This window comes from Heterodontus francisci, chromosome 2 (assembly GCF_036365525.1).
Source record: "Heterodontus francisci isolate sHetFra1 chromosome 2, sHetFra1.hap1, whole genome shotgun sequence".
In the NCBI taxonomy this organism is placed as follows: Eukaryota; Metazoa; Chordata; class Chondrichthyes; order Heterodontiformes; family Heterodontidae; genus Heterodontus; species Heterodontus francisci.
Genome location: NC_090372.1, coordinates 204272402 through 204294764, shown reverse-complemented (window position 1 = coordinate 204294764; position 22363 = coordinate 204272402). Strand labels below are relative to the sequence as shown.

The 22363-nt window shown below is 41.5% G+C and overlaps 1 protein-coding gene across 4 annotated transcripts in view; it reads left to right on the top strand.

Annotated features, from left to right (window-relative positions):
- Positions 1-3457: 3457 nt before the first annotated feature.
- LOC137350456 (NEDD8 ultimate buster 1-like) overlaps positions 3458-22363 on the top strand; it is a 30443-nt gene continuing 11537 nt past the window's right edge. The window contains exons 1-9 of one of the 4 annotated variants that reach the window (XM_068015110.1): positions 3458-3809; positions 12690-12819; positions 14697-14855; positions 15931-15998; positions 17431-17501; positions 18068-18250; positions 18826-18914; positions 19910-20016; positions 21784-21970. In XM_068015110.1, coding sequence (XP_067871211.1) covers positions 3667-3809; positions 12690-12819; positions 14697-14855; positions 15931-15998; positions 17431-17501; positions 18068-18250; positions 18826-18914; positions 19910-20016; positions 21784-21970 — 1137 coding nt within the window. In that variant the 5' untranslated portion in view covers positions 3458-3666. Of the gene's footprint in view, positions 3810-3963; positions 4088-12686; positions 12820-14696; positions 14856-15930; positions 15999-17430; positions 17502-18067; positions 18251-18825; positions 18915-19909; positions 20017-21783; positions 21971-22363 lie in introns of those variants that run through there. The other 3 variants (XM_068015104.1, XM_068015125.1, XM_068015116.1) reach the window with 3 other exon arrangements.

Genomic DNA, 22363 nt, shown 5'->3' with positions numbered 1-22363 from the left:
CATCTGTGGAAAGAGAAGCAGAGTTAACGTTTCGGGTCAGTGACCCGAAACGTTAACTCTGCTTCTCTTTCCACAGATGCTGCCAGACCTGCTGAGTGAATCCAGCATTTCTTGTTTTTGTCACAGACACTTCTTCCTACCTCCCGCTGGACCATGACCCCACCACCGAACATCAAGCCACTGTCCAAAGGACTGTCCCTGACCTCATCTCCTCTGGAGATCTTCCGTCTACAGCTTCCAACCTCATAGTCCCGCAACCCCGGACAGCCCGCTTCTACCTCCTTCCCAAAATCCACAAACAGGACTGTCCCGGCAAACCCATTGTGTCAGCCTGCTCCTGCCCCACTGAACTTATTTCTTCCTATCTTGACTCTATCTTTTCTCCGCTGGTCCAGTCTCTTCCCACCTACATCCGTGACTCTTCTGACGCCCTAGTCATTTTGACAATTTCAAGTTTCCTGGTCCCAACCGCCTCCTCTTCACTAGGGATGTCCAATCGCTCTACACCTCCAACCCCTACCAGGACGGTTTGAGGGCTCTCCGCTTCTTCCTTGAACAGAGGCCCAACTAGTCCCCATCCACCACCACCCTCCTCCACCTGGCTGAACTTGTTCTCACATTGAACAACTTCTCCTTCAACTCCGCTCACTTCCTTCAAGTAAAAGGTGTTGCTATGGGTACCCGTATGGGTCCTAGTTATGCCTGTCTTTTTGTGGGATATGTCGAGCATTCTTTGTTCCAGTCCTACTCAGGCCCCCTCAGCCAACTCTTTTTCCGGTACATCGATGACTGTATCGGTGCCATTTCCTGCTCCCGCCCTGAACTGGAAAACTTTTATCAACTTTGCTTCCAATTTCCACCCTTCTCTCACCTTTACATGGTCCATCTCTGACACTTCCCTTCCCTTCCTCGACTTCTCTGTCTCCATCTCTGGGGATAGGTTGTCTACTAATATCCATTATAAGCCCACCGACTCCCACAGCTACCTGGACTACACTTCTTCACACCCTACCTCCTGTAAGGACTCCATTCCATTCTCCCAGTTTCTCCGTCTCCGACGCATCTGCTCTGATGATGCTACCTTCCATGACGGTACTTCTGATATGACCTCCTTTTTCCTCAACCGAGGCTTCCTCCCCACTGTTGTTGACAGGGCCCTCAACCGTGTCCGGCCCATTTCCCGCACCTCTGCCCTCAACCCTTCCCCTCCCTCTCAGCATCGTGACAGGGTTCCCCTTGTCCTCACTTTCTACCCCATCAGCCTCCATATCCAAAGGATCATCCTCAGCCACTTCCGCCACCTCCAGCGTGATGCCACTAGCAAACGCATCTTCCCCTCCCTTCCCCTGTCAGCATTTCGAAGGGATCGTTACCTCCGCGACACCTTGGTCCACTCCTCCATTACCCCCACAACCTCATCCCCGTCCCATGGCACCTTCCCCTGCAATCGCAGGAGGTGTAATATCTGCCCATTTACCTCCTCTCTCTTCACGATCACAGGCCCCAAACACTCCTTTCAGGTGAAGCAGCGATTTACTTGTACTTTCAATGTAGTATACTGTATTCGCTGCTCACTATGTGGTCTCCTCTACATTGGAGAGTCCAAACGCAGACTGGGTGACCGCTTTGCGGAACACCTCCGCTCAGTCCTAAAGCCACTCCCTGAGCTTCCGGTTGCTTGCCATTTCAACACTCCCCCCTGCTCTCATCTCTATCCTGGGCTTGCTGCAGTGTTCCACTGAACATCAACGCAAGCTCGAGGAACAGCATCTCATTTTCCGATTAGGCACACTACAGCCTGCCGGACTGAACATTGAGTTCAATAATTTCAGAGCATGACAGGTCCCCCATTTTACTATTATTTTTAGTTATTTTTTCTTTTTATAAAAGCAAAATACTGCGGATGCTGGAAATCTGAAATAAAAACAAGCAATGCTGGAACCACTCAGCAGGTCTGGCAGCATCTGTGGAAAGAGAAGCAGAGTTAATCTTTCGGGTCAGTGACCCTTCTTCGGAACTGACAAATATTAGAAATGTCACAGGTTATAAGCAAGTGAGGTGGGGGTGGGGCAAGAGATACCAAAGAAGAAGGTGTAGATTGGACAAGGCCACATAGCTGACCAAAAGGTCATGGAGCAAAGGCAAAAATATGTTAATGGTGTGTTGTAAGACAAAGCATTAGTTCAGATAAGGTGTTAACAGACTGAATATTGAACAGCAACAAGTGCAAACATGAAAAAAAAAGTGGGTAAGCAAACTGAACAAACTAAGATGAAATGAAATAAATGCAAAAAGATTGTAAAAAATGTAAAAAAGCAAAAAAGAAAAAATAACTAAAAATGAAAGTAAAATGGGGGGCTGTCATGCTCTGAAATTATTGAACTCAATGTTCAGTCCGGCAGGTTGTAGTGTGCCTAATCGGTAGATGAGATGCTGTTCCTCGAGCTCGCCCAAAACGTTAACTCTGCTTCTCTTTCCACAGATGCTGCCAGACCTGCTGAGTGGTTCCAGCATTTCTTGTTATTATTTTTTCTTTTGTTTATTTCATTTCATTGTAGTTTGTTCAGTTTGCTTACCCACTGTTTTTTTTCATGTTTGTACTTGCTGCTCAATCTTCAGTTCGTTAACACCCTATCTGTACTAATGCTTTGTCTTTCAACACACCATTAACATATTGTTTGCCTTTGCTCCATGACCTCTTGGTCAGCTATTGTTCAATCTACACCTTCTCCTTTGTTATCTCTTGCCCCACCCCCAGCTCACTTGCTTATAATCTTTGACATTTCTAATATTTGCTAGTTCCGAAGAAGGGTCACTGACCCGAAATGTTAACTCTGCTTCTCTTTTCACAGTTGCTGCCAGACCTGCTGAGTGGTTCCAGCATTTCTTGTTTTGATTTCAGATTTCCAGCATCCGCAGAAATGGCGACACATCCTGTGGACTCGTGTGCACTACCACCACCACAACCAGTTGCTACAACAGCTTGGCAACAAGTGCCAACGTCAAAAACAACTCAGAGCTTCACTTGGCAGCTTCACGCGCAGCACTTGTGGCAAAACCTGCCTCTCAAGGATTGGTCTTAACAGCCATGAGCAAAGTTGCACCAAGAGAAGACACGCCACCAAAATGGATTGTTTGCTGCATTTCCTAGCTATAGGTTCACAAAAACGATGACATGAATAATGCTGGTGTCGCTTTTCACAAGGGACAGCTCTCTTGCAACCTGGCCTACCCCAGGTATTTAAATTTTGAAAGATCTCAGCGCCAACACGCCCTTTGAGGGGCGGAGCGAGAACGTCCGGGAGGGGGCGGGGCCAGCACGTCCGGGAGGGGCGGGGCCAAGACATCCAGGAGGGGGGCGGAGCCAGTAAGTCCGCAAGGGGCCGGGGTCAAGACGTCCGAGATGGGAGTACTTAAGAAGGGGGGTGACCAGAATCGGTGGGGGAGGGGGGCGTGGCTTGAGTTGGGGTGATAACCGGGGAGGACTCGGAGGCACTTGGCGTGGGTCGGTGGAGGGATATTAACCGAGCTGCTGCCAACGGCCGAATAACCGCTAGTCAGTGACGTCACGAAACGGCGTGCCAAATTATTTAACATTATACATTTTTAAAAACTCTGCTCCCTTCTTCCGCGCATCCAGTTAACAGCAACAGTCGCCGGATATAAATGCCATTGGAATGTTTTGAAGACAGCCGCTGGAGGACACTTTGCTGGAGGGTCGGCAGAGCCAGAATGTCCGAGAATGTTGTGCGGCCGGAGAAGAGGGGCGGAGCCAGAGAGGAAGGGCGGGGCCAGGATATCTGCGGAGGGTGAGTAGCCAGAGAGGAAGGGAGGGGCGGGGCCAAAGAATGGAGGGCTGGGGAGCGCGCGACGCAGCGAACAGCCGACCAACCGCCGCGGCAGTGACGTCATGATGTCAGGTAGGCGGTGCCCGGCGCTAGTTTATTAAATCCGCCGCTTTGATTAAATCGCCTGTCGGCTTCCGTAATTTGGGTCACGTGGTTAAAACAACAACGGGAGCAGTGCTGAGGTGATCCCATCCGCTGAGGTGGAGCTATTCTCGGTATAGGCAGTGGGAGGGCGTGAGGTAAGGAGCAGTGGCCCGGGTCATTAATTTTATACCCAGCAGCTTGAGTCTGTCCGGTTATTGGGAGTGGGGAAACTGCTCTCCGGGTTGCGGCCTCCTCCTGTTGTCTATAACGGCAGTTTCCTGCTAACAGTGGTCCCGGACAGCGGGTGGGAGAGCCGCACCGACTGGAGTTCCGAACCCACGGCTGGAGGCAGAGGGGGGAAGGGGTAATTAACCCAACATCATCTGTTCGCAGCCAGTAAATCATTCTCTCTACTATCTGTGAGATTTCCCCTTCCCTCCCGCTCTATTCTTGTCATCAGTTCTCTGTTAAACTGAAACCAGTCAATGGTGTAAAACGCTCAGCAGTACCGACAGCATCTGGATAGAGAAACCGAAACCGCTTTCAGATCGACTGAGCGAGCTTTCCAACCTCCACAGTGTTTTGCGGTTTTAATGTTGCCCCTCTCTGCACTGCCTCCAATGCTTGAATATTTTGTTTTCTGTGCCTAATTGAGAAGTATTCCAAAAGCTGATCAGGGCTGTATATAACTTAAGTCGCAGTGTGAGATGTGAAAGCAGCATCGTCAGCAAAGCGGAGTTCCCTGATGAGGACTTTCTGTACTTTGGTCTTTGCTCTAAGATGGAAAAGGTTGAACAACCTGCTGGCTGATCTTGTGTGGAAGAAAGTTCCTTCTTAAGACTTGAACGATTGTGAGAGCAGCAGAAAGAAGATCCCAAACAGTGTAGGTGTGAGAACACAGCCCTGTTTCACGCCACTCAGGATAGGAAAGGGTTCTGATGAGGTGCCGCGATGCTGAATTGTGCCTTTTATGTTGTCATGGAATGAGGTGATGATACTTAGTAGCTTTGGTGGACATCCGATCTTTGCTAGTAGTCTGAAGAGACCACATCTGCTGACGCAGTCAAAGGCTTTGGTGAGATCTATGAAAGCAACATAGAGAGGCATCTGTTGTCGCGGCATTTCTCCTGTAGCTGGCGAAGGGAGAACAGCATATCAATGATGGATGTCTCTGCTCGAAAGCCGCACTGATCCTTAAGTAGATATGCTCAGCCAGCTTCTGGAGTCTGTTTAAAACAACTTGAGCGAAGACTTTCCCCACTATGCTGAGCAGGGAGATTCCACGGTAGTTGTTGCCGTCACCTCGGTCACCCTTGTTCTTATAGAGGGTGATGATATTGGCATCGTGCATGTCCTGTGGTACTGCTCCTTCATCCTAGCACAGACAAAGCAGTTCGTGGAATGCTGAGAGTATAGCAGGCTTGGCAGTCTTGATTATTTCAGGGGTAATGCTGTCCTTTTCAGGGGCTTTTCCACTGGCTAGAGAATCAATGGCATCAATGAGTTCTGATTTTGTTGGCTGTTCATCCAGCTCATCCATGACTGGCAGAGACTGGACTGCATTGAGGGCAGTATCAGTGACAATACTTTCCCTGGAGTATAGTTCTTGGTAGTGCTAGACCCAGTGGTTCATTTGCTTCCGTTGGTCAGTGTTGTGTGTATGTATGTATGTATATATATGTATATATAGTGTGTGTGTGTGTGTGATATATATATATATATAAACAGGCCCTTCAGCCCGCTGAGTCTGTGCCGACCATCAACCACCCATTTATACTAATCCTACATTAATCCCATATTCTCTACAACATCCCCACCTTCCCTCAATTCTACCACCTACCTACACTAGGGGCAATTTACAATGGCCAATTTACCTATCAACCTGCAAGTCTCTGGCTGTGGGAGGAAACCGGAACACCTGGCGGAAACCCACGCAGTCACAGGGAGAACTTGCAAACTCTGCACGGGCAGCACCCAGAACTGAACCTGGGTCGCTGGAGCTCTGAGGCTGCGGTGCTAACCACTGTGCCGCCCTAAAACTCCAGGAAAGGCCCCAGCGAGATTGTAGTGTAGGCAAAGAAAACCCATAGATGTTTTATAAATACATAAAGAGCAAGAAGATAACTAAGAAAAGAGTAGGGCTGATTAGAGACCAAAAAGGTGACTTGTGTATTGAGGTGCAAGATGTGGGCATGATTCTTAATGAATTTTTTCTGTCTATTTTCACAAGGGTGGGGCAAAACAGACCTTGTAGTTGAGGAGGAGTGTGAAATATTGGATGAAATACTCATAGTAAGAGAAGAATATTAATGGGTTTAGCATCATTGAAAGTGGATAAACCACCAGGCCTGAGTGAAATATACTCTGATTGCAAAGGGGAGCAAGCAGGCGTGGTACTGGGGGACTGCTAATCTTGGGCCAATGGTTAAGAAAGGAGGTAGGAATAGCCCAAGTAATGACAGACCAGTCAGCCAAACCATGATGGTGGGCAAATTATTGGAAAAAATTCTGAGTATAAATTGTCATTTAAAGAGCCATGGATTAATCAAAGGTGATCACAGATTTATTAAGGGAAGGTCCTGTCTGGCTAACTTGATTGTGTCCCTCCTTGGTACTTTCTCAAAAAATTCCAATGAGGCAGTTTGATATAGTTCCTGTGAATTTTGGCAAAAGTTTTGACATGACACACTGATTAATAAAGGCTCGTGGGATCCAAGGGAAAGTGGCAAGTTGGATCCTAAATTGGCTCAGTGGCAGGAAGCAAAGGGTTACGGTCAAAGGGTGTTTTTGTGACTGGGAAGCTGTTTCCATTGGGGTTCTGTAGCACTATGGCATATATCATTGATGTAGATTTGAATGTAGGGGGCATGATTTAAGAAGTTTGCAGATGATACAAAAATTGGCAGTGTGATTGGTGAGGCAGAAAGCTGTAGACTGCAGGAAAATATCAGTGGACTGGTAAGGTGCACAGAAAAATGGCAAATGGAATTCAATCCAGAGAACTGGGAAGAACAAACAAGGCAAGGGCATACATAATAGGTAGAATTCTGGAAGCTGTAGAGGAACAGAAGGACTTTGGAGTGCTTGTCTACAAGTCCCTGAAGATAGCAGGACAAGTAGATGGGATGGTCAAGAAAGCATACGGGAAACTGCTCTACAGCATAAGAGCAGGGAGGTTATGCTAGAACTGTACACCAGCATTAATTAGACTGCAGCTAGAGATAAGCGTGCAGTTCTGGTCACTGCATTATAGGTAGGATGTGATCACAGGAAGGGTACAGAAGAAATTTACAAGGATATTGCCAGGAATGGAGAATTTAGCTATGAGGAAAGATTAGATAGGTTGGGGTTGTTTTCTTTGGAAGTGGAGGCTGAGAAGATTTAATTTGAGGCATATACAGTTGAGGGCCTTAGAATGGATAGGAAGGACCTATTTCTGTTAGCAGAAAGGTCAAAAACCAGGGGACATAAATTTAGAGTAATTTTGGTGATGGGATTATAGGAGAGTTGAGGGGGAAACATTTTTTCACCCAACAGGTGTTGGGGTTCTGGAACTCCCTGCCTGAAAGGGTGGTAGAGGCAGAAACAGTTATCATATTTTTTTTTTAAAAAGCACTTGGATATGCACTTGAAGTGCTGTAACCTACACTGCGACAGACCGAGCTCTAAAATGGGATTAGACTACATTCTCTCAGTTGGCAAGGACGCAATGGGCCGAATGGCTGCCTTCTGTGCTGAAAATCTTTCCATGGTGTTTCCTTTTATTACTTGATCTCCTGAGTCAGTTGTTTATATAATTTAAATTTTGGGATTACCAGTGGGTATCATTCACCTTGCATAGGTTGAAATTTGAGTAAATTTTCCTTTATTCTTAATGTTACTGAACCTTATGTTTAGAAGGTAACTAGACAGCAACGTATTAGTATATGGAATTTCTTCATCACCTGTCTTGCCAGTTCTGTTATTCACCTTCTTACTTTCTAGAGAATGTTTCAGCAGAAGGCAAGAAAAATGGCAATCTTGTTGGTTAGTCTCTGCATGACTACTGCTCTAGCGAGTGAGGGTAGTGGAGATTTCTTTACTGATATTGCATCAGTTAGAGCATTTGTTCCATACAGACCTCTGAAATGGATGCATGTAAGAGTGCATGGAGGAATGCTTCAGACTATAGAAGGAGATTAGTTTATAACAAGAACCTTAGATAATCCATGATTGATTGGTGCAATAATAGCATTGCTATAAAACGAAATAGTTGAGAATTGACAATAGACTCTTCATATAGTTCTTTAGTTCCATGCCCTCACAGGTATTTGACTGCTGATAATGGGCTATCGTCAAGTCTTAAATTCTTAGTGATTATATATTTAGAAAATTTAAAGTATTTTCAGTTTCATTTAACTGCTTAGGGTTGGAGGAAGCTTGAGTTTATTTTGAAAATAGCCTCCATTTTCCTGTAAAGCTAAATGAAATCTGCACACTTTATAGGTACAGTGGCTGTGTGGCAATCACCAGTAAAGTGAGTATATAGTTGAGAAAGTTTTCTTTTTCTTTTTAAATTTTGCCTATTAAACAATTCAGATGACTTCCTCTTGCTTACAGTAAGTATCGCAGATGACTAATGGTAAAGGTAGGGACTACCTTGGGTGTGGGAATGTTCTGGAGCTAGAGGCTGGGGGAATTATCTTTTCGCATGTACTTCCTGTTTCTCAAGTATGAGATCATGCTGATTTTAGCAGTTGGAAATCCCTAGCTTTTGGTATCCAGTACTGTATAATTTGTGGTCTTGTGTATTGCCTTAATAGGTAACAAATTTATTTCCATGACAGACTGTACTAAAAAAAAAAATTCCTAAAAGAGGAAAGTTAGAATACTTGTACAAATTAATTATCTACTTTTTCTATATTTTTATAGAAAGCAAAAGTTAGGGTTTAAAAGAAAACTTTTCTATCCCAATGGAAACTCACCATGGAGCCAAGGCTGGGTATTCTTTTAACCCCAGCAAGTTCAGTGCTCCAGATCAGCTCGTGGGCTCTACTATAACTGACCTCGTAAATGATTTGGTTAAGTTGTTTGTATAACTAAGTGGTATGGACCAGAGATTCTCCGGTTCTATATGTGGTCAGTGCTCAGTTAACTGAGTGGACAGGTGGCAGGTGAAGGTCAATGCAGAGAAATGTGATTTGATTTATTTTGGTAGGGAGAACATGGGAGAGACAATATAAAATAAAGGGTACAACTAAAGTGGGTGCAGGAGCAGAAGGACCTGGATGTGTATGTGCCTAAGTCCTTGAAGGTGGAAGGACAGGTTGTGAGCAATTAATAAAGCATACAGTACACTGGGCTTTATTTAATAGGGGCATAGAGTGCAAGAGCAAGGAAGTTAAGTTGAACTTGTATAAGACATTAGTTTGGCCTCAGCTGGAGTATTGCGTCCAGTTCTAAAGTGCGGCGTCCAGGAAAGGCATTGGAGAGAGTACAGAAAATTCATGAGAATGATTCTAGGGATAAAGAACTTATGAAGATAGATTGGAGAAGTTGTGACTTTTTTTTTCCCTTGGAGATGAGGAAGCTGAGAAGTGATAGAGATATTCAAAATCATGAGGGGTCTGAACAGAGTGGATAGGGAGAAACTGTTTCCACTTGTGAAAGGATTGAGAACGAGAGGGCACAGATTTAAAGTAATTGGTAAGAGCAGCAAAAGTGACATGAGGAAAAACCTTTTCACGCAGCAAGTGGTTAGGTCTGGAATGCACTGCCTGAGGATGTGGTGGAGGCAGGTTCAATTGAAGCATTCAAAAGAGAATTTAGACTGTTATGAGAAGGAAGAATGTGCAGGGTTATGGGAGACAGTAGAATGGCACTAAATGAATTGCTCTTTTGACGAGCTGGTGTGAACTCAATGGACTGGCCGCCTTCTGCACTGTAACGATTGTGATTCGCTCAGGTGGCAGTACGAGATTCTTGGTACTACAAACATGCAAATCAGGAGCAGGAGTCGGCCCCTCAAGCCTGCTTCACCATTCAACAAGATCATGGCTGATCTGATTGTAATCTTAACTCCACATTCTCGCCTACCCCGATGATCTTTCACCCCTTGCTTATCGAGAATCTATCTCTGCCTTAAAAATATTCAAAGACCGTACTTCCACTGCCTTTTGAGGAAGAGTTCCAAAGACACTCAATCCTCTGGGGGGGAAAAAATTCTCCTTATCTGTCTTCAATAGGTGACCCCTTATTTTTAAACAGTGATCCCTGGTTCTATATTCTCCCATAAGAGGAAATATCCTATCCACATCCACCCTATCCAGACCCTTCAGGATTTTGTTTGTTTCAATCAAGTCTCCTCTTACTCTTCTAAACTCCAGCAGATACAAACCTAGCCTGTCCAATCTTTCCTCATAAGACAATCCACCCATTCCAGATATTAGTCTAGTAAACCTTCTGAACTGCTTCCAGCGCATTTACATCCTCCTTTAATTAGAGACCGATACTGTACGCAGTACTCCAGAAGTGGTCTCACCAATGTGCTGTATAACTGAAGCATAACCTTCTACTTTTGTATTCAGTTCCCCTTGCAATAGATAGAGTTTTCTATTAGCTTTCCAGTAAGGGTCCCAGCACCGATCCCTGCGCTACCCCACTGGTCACAGTCTTCCGTTCGCAAAAACAACCTTTGACCCTAACCCTCTGCCTCCTGCCACTAAGCCAATTTTGGATCCAATTTGCCAAATTTCCCTGGATCCCATGGGCTCTTACCTTCTTAACCAATCTCCCATGCGGGACTTTATCAAAAGCCTTACTGAAATGGGATTTGATTGTATGTTTGCTTGATGGTTGGCGAGGGTGTGTTGGGCCGAAGGGCCTGTTTCTGTGCTGTAAAACTGACCCTCTGACTCTACCTGCATATTAACCTTTGGTGATTCATGCACTAGGACACCCAGATCCCTCTGCAATTTCTCTCCATTTAGATAATATGCTTTTTACTTACTGCCAAAATGGACAATTTCACATTTTCCCACATTATACTCCATGTGCCAGATCTTTGCCCATTCAACCTGTGTCCCTTTTGTAGCCTCCTTATGTCCTCTTCACAACTTGCCTTCCTACCTGTCTTTGCCATCGGCAAATATAGCAACATACCTTCGTTCCCTTCATCCAAGTCATTTATATAAATTGCAAAATACTGAGGCCTCAGCACTGATCCCAGTGACGCACCACTCGTTCCAACTTGCCAACCAGAAAAGGACCCATTTATGCCTACTGTTTCCTGTTGGCTAGCCAATCTTTTATCCAGGGACATCCCTGCTGAAAAAGTTACACGTGTAAATCCTGTAAATGGATGGGACCAAGCTTTCTTGCGCTGCCTTTGCAGGCAAATATCCTTTCAGCATTTACTGCCTGGGCTCATGAAGAATGGTGACTTGCTGCTGCAAACTTGTACCATAGCAAGTCAGGATAGTAGGAAAAAATTAAAAGCGAGTAGAGTAGTTTGAGGATTAATGCAGTCCCTTCTATCAGTGTCATGAGTGTGGAGTTTGGAAGGTTTGCAAAGAATGTACTTTTTCTTTTGTTTAATGCAGACATTGGAGTACTAGAACAAAGCAACTTAAGCAGTGATTAGAATAGTACGGTGTGAGTTTGCTTACATGCTATCAATGATGGTGCCAAGTTAAAAGCTGCAAATATTTCTCACAGGCTACCTGGGAGTGTGACTTATGCCTGGAAGTACTGTGGGCCATTTTTTTTAGCATATTGTGGCAGCATGCATTGTGATTTCCTGGAGACCACTGCTTGTCATTTTTTTTTCTTGCCAGTGAGACCCATGAATGAGAATGCTAAAACTGACAATCCGTGACCAGCCTTTTCTTTAATGCCACATGAGTTGGACAACTATAGGGGGGAGAAAAACGTTCTGATGAAAGGTCTGAAATGTTAACTGTTTCTTTCTCCACAGATGCTGTCTGACCTGCTTAAGTATTTCCAGCATTTTCTGCTTTGTATTTCAGATGACCAGCATCTGCAGTATTTTGCTTTTGTATTTGTGGGGGGGTGGGGAAGAAAGGGGAGAGAGAGGAGAGAGTGTTTACTATTGTTGTTCATAATGACCAATAATGTAATCAAATGACTTTTTGTGCAGCTTTCAGTTTCAAAAAAGTGAATAGAAACCTTAATTTTGAAATCTGCAGCACCCACATATGATGAGCCCAAATGCTCTCCCTCCCTGTGAAGAGCATGTGATATTTGCATTGGTGAGGCTGATCAAATTTTTTTCTCCAGTTATCTATGCTGCTTTACTGTGGAAATGCAAATCTACAAGAGATTTACATTTTCGGAATAGAAAGGATTCATCTTCTATGCATAATTTTTAAGCACATACACATGGAAATATTAGTGCTCTTCCCTTCCAAAAGCACTGTTTAAAATGTATATAATACTCCTTTTAAAATTAACTTTACTAGCTTGTCTGTTAAATATTGGTAAATTGTGTCTGAAACTAATTTAATTGCTAGCTTTAACTTTTTTTTAATGCCTGTGTTCAGTCCCTATTTTATGCTGTCTTAGTCCTGAACTTTTTGATTTAATCACTGGTGAGTAGAGGTTGAATAATGGTAGGAATTTTCACCCTTTTCTTTCCTCCAACCTTGCACAGTCTTTGATTTAAACAGTCTTTTTATTTTTATGTAAGTGTTGGTTGTCGAGTTGCAATACAATCTTTTAATTGGGTTTTTATTTTGCAACTTTCCTCTCCCTCAGAAGAATGGCGACTGATGGCCCACCAGAGAATGTGATTCAGGACCAAGTTAGGTCGCTGCTCGAGAATGAAAAGGTCAAACTTTGGGAGCCTCCTTACACGGCTGAAAATAAAGATGCTGCACCAGAGCTAAAAGTATGGTACAAGATAAATTGCTATTGCAAGAAAGATGTGCACTATGCAATAACTGGCAGTGCATCCAGATTTTTATCTTGAGTTAAATATGGGCTTCCTCCTTTTAATAAGTTAAGCTCTCCATAGTATCCTTCCTCTCTCTTTAGGCTTATTAGATTCCACAGCCTAAAGATGCTGTCTTAGCTATTCCAATTGGCAATCTGTTTGGAAATCTGGCTTTAAGTGGTGTGTATTCTAATAAAGCCACCACCCCAATCCCCAGAAAGGGAAAGCACTGAAGGAACCAGGGCAAATATTCTTGCTATGTGAAATTCATGTTGTAACTGCTTTGAAAAAAGGTTCTAACATTGGGCCAACTTAACTTGAATACAGAAAATACGTTGGTTTCTCCGATCATCCAAGGTACTTTTAAGTAGTCAGTGGATGTCAGTTTTAAAAAGTGATGGAATAGTGGTAGGAAAAAAATCAAGGGACTATTTGTTAAAGCCTTGCCTAACCATTTCAATCCTCCAAAAATAGATCAAGGAAATTAGTGATTTTTATTTTTATAAACACTATCGCCATATCATCAAAATAAGCATTTTCGCTTCAGGAATACCTGCAGGCGAGTTTACAAAGTATTATGGGCAAGAACCTAGCAATAGCTCATAGATTCACTGTGCACTTCAGGGGAGGAGACAAAAATGAAATGAATTTAACTGTTAATTTAAGCCTAATAGCTATTCAGTAAGCTCCCAGCAGTTGAAGATGGAAAAATTTCAAAGAGCCGAGCAATAAAAATACAAAACTTAGGTAGCCAAGTGTTAAGTAAAATCAAACTATAATATATTGTCTGGACATAAATATTGCTTTATAGAACAAATTGATTCAGCCCCCATTGCGTTTAATCATTGCCTGTTTTCGGAGTGAATTTCAGTACATCCAAGTTACTACTTCACAAAAGTTAACATTTATGAGCTTTCGTCCATTGTAATATCTGCCCTGACAGACATCGGTTTTCTATATTTTTTTTATAACTGCAGAGAAACAAAGGAAAGTTGTGGACTGTAACTTGCACCATCAAAGACACTGTTTTAAAATAAATATGGTTAATTACATGATGCTAAACTTAAACACGGTGACTTGTTACGATCTGGAACACACTACCTGAAAGAGTGGTGGAAGCAGATTTAGTAGTAACTTTCAAAAGGAAATTAGATAAATACTTCAGAAATTTTTTTCCCAGCTATGGGGAAAGGGCTACCTTGCCAAAGATAGTACCAGTATGATGGGTTGAATGGCTTCCTTCTGTGCTGTATGATTCTGGAGATTATAAGTGAGGGCTTGGATACAAGATGAAGCAGTAGGACTTAAGAAATTAAATTTAATTGCATCTGCAATAAATGCATTTCTGGAGCCATATACCTGAACACGAGGGGCCTTGTGGGTAAGCTGGGATAGATTCTATTGACGTTCTCCCATTTGCTACTGCAGTTTTTAAATTGTGGCTTTTTAGAAAATGTGATTTCTGGTAGAGAAAATAGGTGGATAATGCATTAAAAAGATTTGACTCTAATGCCTTTACCCGTATCTTGTTTGTGTTTAAACGTTTTGGGCTATGTGGTGTACAAAATTGATCAAAATGGCTTTGGTTCTGCTACTTAGCAAAAATCTTGTTAAAGTTGTTCAATGCAGTAATTCAGGTGATGCATACTAGGAACATGCAACAATCATTCCAGAAAATCACTTTGTCCCTTGTTTGGCAGCTCTGCTTTGGTTAATCACTGGTCTACACTTAGTTAGGTTGTGCATTTATTTATCTAGTCAAGTATCGATGTGAATAAAGTGATTTTAAAAAAACAAAAATAATCTTTACTTTTCTTTTTTATCCAATGAAGATTCTGGGTGAGAAATATGCATTACAGTTGTGCATTGATTTGGGTGTGGTGGAAAGTGTCCTTGAAAGTTTGAGATGTAATTCACTGCAAGGCCTGAGTGCTAAAAAGACATTTGAGGACACTGGACTTGCAACAATCCGCATCAATTATACCAGTCATGTAAGTGACTTTCTTTTTAATTGAGCAACTAATTAATGAGCTGTGACCTGAAAAAAAAATCTAACTTTTGAGTGCCACATATTCAGTCCAAGTCAAGAACAGCATTTGCTAAATTACTTCAGTTGATTGAAGAACCTTTACTCAAAAAATGCCATTAAGATCCTGATTCAAGTAACACTTTTTGCTGTAAATGTACACTTGGGCAGTAAGATTGTTGCCATAGTAATATGGAAGCATCTCAAGTAAACTTCAGCAGGACCACCCCTAGACTCTGACAATGAAAGTCTAATTCACAATTTTGATTTGCCTGCCACATTGTTGTTTTGCAGCATTTTAAATGTTAAAAAGCAATGAATGCCTGAATAACTTAGGGATGTGCTGTTTAATTGTAATTTTTTTTTTAAGAGACTTGCAAATCCGCACTTTATTAAGTGGGGTACGTCACACTAAGTTTTTAGTTGAGTTGTTCAGGGCAGGAACAGAATGGTCCTCCAAGAAAGGTTCCGAACCAGTGTGTAGGCAAAATATTTTATAGTTACCCTACACTACGCTTTTGACCTTTTTTTTTTTTGGGACCTGCATTCAGCTTGAGCTAAATGAAAGCTGGGAAATGGTTGCAATAAATGAAATAAGTTTAAGGAACAACCTCAACACAGAACTGCTAACAGTTCTTACTGAGAAAGGTGGCTAGTGTGGGAGCTACAATTGCTGTATCAGAACAGTAGGGAAAAACTCTTGGATTGTAGACCAGTTTTGTATTGCAAGGATAGACATTGTTTTCCAGTATAAGGCATTCCAAGTGAAAAGGTTCCTCCTTGCTTTGATTTATCAATATGCCTAATTCCAACCTCCAGTGCAAGTGACTAGGCCAACAGAACCTTTTTAGACCACACCAGCTATCCTTGTGGCCCAAGTGAGATTGGCAAATTGTGTTAAAATTTCAATAGTTTTATGCTGGTGACTTGCAATCATTAGGAATTGGATTGAAACTGCTTGCAGTTGTTTTCAAAATGAATTATGCTCCAAAGAACGATAGACTTTTTATTTGAAGACAGCCTTGTTTTTAATATTGTAGGGAAAGAGGAAAGAGAAAACAAAGTTGACAACTAAACTGAACATTTCAGCCAGAGATCTAAGATCTGAGTAAGTCCTACATCTGTTTTGTGTTGAGGAATTGCATTGAGTTTGTTTACTATACAATTGCATCAATTTTAGACTAGAGCATTATAAATAGGGCCCTACCAAAATGACGGCTGTGAAAAATACATCCTGGACAGTGAAATCTCGGGTCCTCTATGAAATCTACCATTTTGCAAACATCACACATTTTCATGATTGTCACAAACTTAAATCACTGGCAGATGAGGGAGGGCGTATGGTGTAGTTTTGAGAGCAGGCTCAAGTATTGGCAGGTGAGAGTGCCAGAATGAGTAAATCAAAAATGGCTGCTACTGCAGCACATCAAGTGAAGGAACTTGGCTTCCAAATTCTGCATGCTGATGGGATACTGTTGTGCACACGCTGCAGTGTTTCATTGGGTCACACATGGCAGGCAATGGTTTAGCGCCACTTCTGAAAGCCTTCGCAGAAGAAAGAGCATCTGACGCAGCACTGCTGGAAAACGAACCCACAAAAAAAAAAAATTCTTCTCTTTAAGAAATCGACAAGAGCTCAGAAAATTGTCAGTTGTTTACAATGGAACTTGCGGATGCTTTTGTAAGTGCCAACATACCATTGGGAAAAACTTGATCACCCAAAGCTGCAGGAATTCATTCAACGTAATGTGCAAAATGGTGGCTGTCTGCCAAGTGCAAATAAACTATGACAGGGCTACCTACCGAAGGTTTTTGCTACATTGTGAGCACAATTCCAGTAAACTTTGGACATGGAGAGAGTCGTGTCTAAATACTGATAGGTGTTCACAACGCAGAGATAGGGAATGAAGAAGGACAGTTGCAGGTTGTTCCATGCTCACATTTAGCCACTGACTTCAGTGAGTGAAGAATGTGACCTGTTTTTATAGTCTGCTTTTTACAATAGACTGAGTATACAATAAATGCCATTTAAAACCAGAAAGTGCTTGACCTTTTTGATTTTAAAATCAATCATTTTCATGGCTTGGTAAACCGTGAAATTTACAGCTTAAATGTATGAAATCGAGAAATTCACTATTCTTAAAAATATTTGATCATGAATTTGGTAGGGCCCTAATTATAAATAATTTCCTGCCGTACACATCTGTTGGTTTCCTAAAACCATTCAGAAGATAGCTTTCATTTTAAATCTCTTATCTGCTTGATGCAGGTATTGAATATTTCCATTTTTACTTCAATATTAATGTAATGTAAAAAGAAAATTCATTTTCTGGATATGGACATTGCTAGCAAGGCCAGCATTTATTGCCCATCACTAATGTAAATGTTATACTTCACAATGCAAATTACAGGTTTCAATAAATGGACTTTAAGCTAACATTGGAGTACATTATTTTATGCTGTTTACATTTGGGCAGTTAGAGAATATTTTTATTTTGTATTTATCCTATTTTTCTATGAAAATTGCTTTCCATGTCCAGAATTGCAAAATTGACCAGAATGAATGAAGAGCACGTTAAACTCATAATGAACTCCAAAGTTCTTAAAATGGGTAAGTAAATTGTTATAGTAATAGCATTGTTCTGCTCTGGCAGCAACACTTTCTCCTGCTGCCGCCCCCCCAACCCCGCAACAATCCCCGATTCATCTCTCTATTTGGATTGTAATCCAGAAGTAAAAGGATAGTGACACCCAGTCCCTCATTGATGGCCTGTTCACTCTGATGTAATTCCCAAAATATTTTTTGGGGTTTTTTTTTTAGGAAATAGTTTTCATTGTTTTCCACTGATTTTTCAAAGACCGAAATGGCAATCGAGAATTTTCACAGATCCATTATAGTGATGTTGCTTGCTCTTCGCAGTGCATCACGATGTGACTAAATCAGAGTTCAACCTCAGGATAATTACTTTATAGGCTTTATAGTAAAATGTATGTACACTTCATTTATATATGCTGCATTTTTTAAGTAAAACATACCAGCTCTGTCCAGCAGCAAAGCTGAAACAGTAAGTCAGTGAATGGAGAAGATTAAACCTGCATCCTTCCCCTCCAAGACAAACACTATCCTCAGGAGCAAATTACTTTTTTTACTGTTGGTAAAAGTCTTTTCTTTTTCAGATCGATCGCTTGCTGAACAGAATGTAAAAAATAATTCAACAATTATGGTTATGCAAATAAGTGTTACTGAAGACGAAGCAAAACAGCAGGAAACAATCTTCCAAGAGGAGATGAGAGAACAGGATAAGAGGAAAGCCAAAATATCTAGGACCAGAAAGGGTGCTGAACTCTTGGCTCAGCATGGTAAGTTTGCTTAATAACATTGGAATAAAATTTCCTTTTCCTTTCTCTATTGTTTATAGAACCCCCAACAATATTAACTGGAGTCAGATATATTTTGTATTGAGTCCTGTATCTTTGCTCTTTAATCCTTTCAAAATTCTGCTTGTTGTAACTACCTGTATAGATTGCTGGGTAAAGGCAGCACATTTGGCTGGGAAAGTGAAGGTGGGGGCAAGGGAGAAAGCGACAATTGTTCTGGTCACCGATCCTAGCAACGTTTTAAATATTTATAGAATTTTTTTTAACAGCTAGTGAACAATTTTCCCTTTTATGCTGAGCTCATCTGGGGAAGCAGATGACATTACAATTCCCTTCTGTGCTCTTGTGTGAGATGACAGGTTAAATCTGCCTGGGTGTTTGCCACTGATATGTAACCAGTAACCTCGGCCTGATATATTGATTGAGTGAGAAGTGTGGACTCGTGAATAAACAGACCACATGGTGACTTTTCAGTTTCTGTTTTTCACTTAGAATACTATTGATTACTAGCCCACTGTGATCATTTTGGGATAAATTGAATGTAATTTTTCTTCTAGGTGAGAATACAGATCTTAGTAATGTTCCATACTTGGAAATTGCAGATCAGAAAGGACGGCCCATCCCTATTCCTGCTGTAGAAAAAAAGGCAAGTGATTTGCATCTAATGGATACGTTTCTAAACTTAGTTTTCTAGTGATATTGGCATGCCTACCTTGTAATATCTCTTATTTGAATAAGGAGTGATACAGCTTAGTATACAAGAATTCTAATGCTTGGATGAGGTTTGTTTCTATGGAATTGTACCTATGTGTCCACCAAATCATCATGAATAGTCTCTTAAACATAAATATAGCGTTTCATCTATTTCCATCTATCCTGGGGAAGGTGGGGGGCAGGTACTAGAATTGGATCTTTTTTTTAATGATGGACTGCTTTAATTTTTTTCCATCTTGTCTTGAAGTAAGCTATGACCAAATATACCAGAAAAGACATCTTCCTCGAAAAAACTAGAGTTGAGGGAATTCTATTGGCCATGATGCATTTTTGTTAATATTTCTTCGCAATGTTGGTGACTTTGGCAAAGCCCCATCTACTGCCTTTGCTATTTATCCCTTTCTTGGACCACTGCAGTCCTTCTAGTGGCAAGCTGCCTTCTTGAACTGCTGCAGTCCAGGTGAGGTAGGGACACCGTGATGCTCCCACGATGGTGTTAAATACCCACTACACTAACAGCTTAACAATGCCATGGAATAAATGGGTTCTCTCCCAAGTTGATTATAGATGAATAGTCTGGGAGACTAGATTATGGAACCAAAGCAAAGGCCGTTCTCCTATGTAGCTAATCATAATAGCCTTGTGACTATTCCTATTTGTCACTCCAAGGCCATATGGTTCTGAAAAATAGCATGGAATAGTGAGATGAACTTCCTTTCTTCGGTGAATAGGCTAAGACATTGAAATGACACAAGTCTGGGTTGGTTACCAATATTCTACTTTCTCCATTGCTTCCTCTAACATTTTTCTTTTTTTTTTGAGAAAGCAACTTGGAGATTTATTGTCTAGCTGCTAATTACAAAATGTCCAAATTAACTGGTCTTACATTAAGCTTTATAATTAATTTCCTGTTTAATTGCTTGCTAGGCACTTTTGTTAGCCATGACACTACATGAAAAAGGCAGAGCATTTATGAAGAAGAAAGATTATGCTTCAGCGCTATTGTATCTGTTGGATGCTGACGAAGAATTTGGGTAACTATTACACTCTTAACATTTTGTTATTGCATATGCCATTAAAGAGCTTTGTGCATTCAGTAAACAGTACTGGATGGGTGCAGCCCCAACAACGCTCAAAGCTAGACACTATTCAGGACAAAGCAGCCCACTTGATTGGCACCCCATCCACCAAACATTCACTCCCTCCATCACTGATGCACCTCTACAAGATGCATTGCAGCAATGCACCAAGGCTGTTTAGACAGCACCTTCCAAACTCGTGACCTCTACCAACTAGAAAAACAAGGGCAGCAAATGCATGGGAACACCACCACCACCTGCAAATTCCCCTCTGAGCCACGCACCATCCTGACTTGGAACTATATCACTGTTCCTTCACTGTCGCTGGATCAAAATCCTAGAACTCCCTTCCTAACAGCACAGTGGATGTCCCTACCTCACCTGGACTGCAGCAGTTCAAGAAGGCAGCTTGCCACCACCTTCTTTGTGGCAATTACAGATGGGCAATAAATGCTGGCCTAGCCAGCGATGCCCACATCCCATGAATGAAAAAAAATTGTGTTTTTGCCACCACAGATTATATAGTTTTTTTTTCTCAACTTGTACCACAGTCCTATTCCTTCCAGAACTTTCTTTTTTTAAGCAGCTTCCTTCTACCGCAGGAAATTTTGCAGCATTTTATCTAATCCTTTTTTGTCCATGGATTTCTCTTTCCAGATTCAAACATTTCAAAGTCAAGATTAATTTTTTTTTTGAATTTCTGATCACTTTCCTCCGAGCTCGTCTTGATCAGGAGTAAGAACTGTGGCCTTTTTTCTTCCCTGCCCTCATTATAGTTCCCCATCAGTGCCACTGTTAGCTAAGCCCAAATCATTATTAATCGAATGGAACTTTCTGATCTGTGGCTGAAAAATTTCACATTAAGTGAAACCTAGGCTTTAATTGTTATCCAGTCATTTGTGATGAATTATGCTAATTTAATATTGTTTATAATTTATAAACGCTGTGTTCTTTGAAACTAAGATTGAGTTCATCACTATTTCCTATTGGAGGAAGAAAATAGTACTATTGACTTTCACCTTTATTCAGCATTCATGTTATGGCTGCAGAATAAGGAACATTAACTTGGCTATCCAAATCAAGTTCTCCTCTTTTCCCCCTTCTGTTCTGTCCTATAGTTTCTCCCCTCTTGCATTTTACCTAATGTTTACACAATTATACAATGGTTTACACCTTTTTTAAAACTAATTTTGAAGCTATAATTTTCACCTATGCTAGATTGGTACAATTGTTTCCCTTTTTTTTTTGGTTGCATTTTATTACCTTTTAAACAGTTTTATATTTGCTTCACTCTGTCTGCTGGCTACCAGGGCCCTATTTCAAATTGAATCTTTATTCCCAACAAGATCCAAATCTGGAATAAGTTGACAATTTCATGGCTAAATGATGAGCTGTGAAGCACACTTAGGTTGCAGGAAAATATGATTTACTCTACCTCTGACATCTGCTGTACCAGATCTGGGAGTAGCTAATGATGCTGGATGCCTAAAATGGAAAGTTTCAATTTTGCATAAAAGGAAAGCTTACATTTATTTAGTACCATTCATGACCTCCAGTCTTCCCAAAGCACTTTACAGCCCATGAAGTATTTCTTGAAGTGCAGTCACTAGTGTTATTAATATCATCTGTCCCATTGTTGAACAAAATTCACAATTGTCAAATTAATAACTGTCAACCATAAAGATTTTGATTGAGTTATTGAGTACAGAGTTTGCATCTTAGGAAATGTGGGTCTGAGCTCCTGAACATTGTAGATAACCATGCAGTTCTACAACTGGAAGTAGTATGGTGTTATCTTCAGTTGGAGCAGCTCGACTGCCTTCGTGATGCGGAAGAGAGATTAAAACGGGCTCAAATCCGGCTGAATAACTGCTACGGAGAGAAACTGGAGCGACTTTACAACCTAAAGGTTTGTTAATTTCACTTTTTAAAAAAAAAAACATATGACCATACTTCGGTCACGTAAATGCCTATACAAATTTTCCACTTAAACTGCAAGTCAACACTATAAAATCGGTGATGTACACCCTGAGAGTGGTGGTGATCTCTCCTAGATTGAATTAACTTACAAACTATATGCTTGTTTGTGATGTTGCATGAACCCTCAAATGAAGTTACTACTGTGCAATCGCTGCCAGCCTGGTGACATTGGCAGTATTTCCAAATAATTGCTAGAGCAGACAGCTGTGGAATTTTCAGGAGAGAGTGTTGATTTATGCACCTAATATGTGTCCTAGTTTCTTCTATGGCTTGTATACTGATGTGTTAGAACAGAACATACAATGTTGTCTAAGCCAGCTTT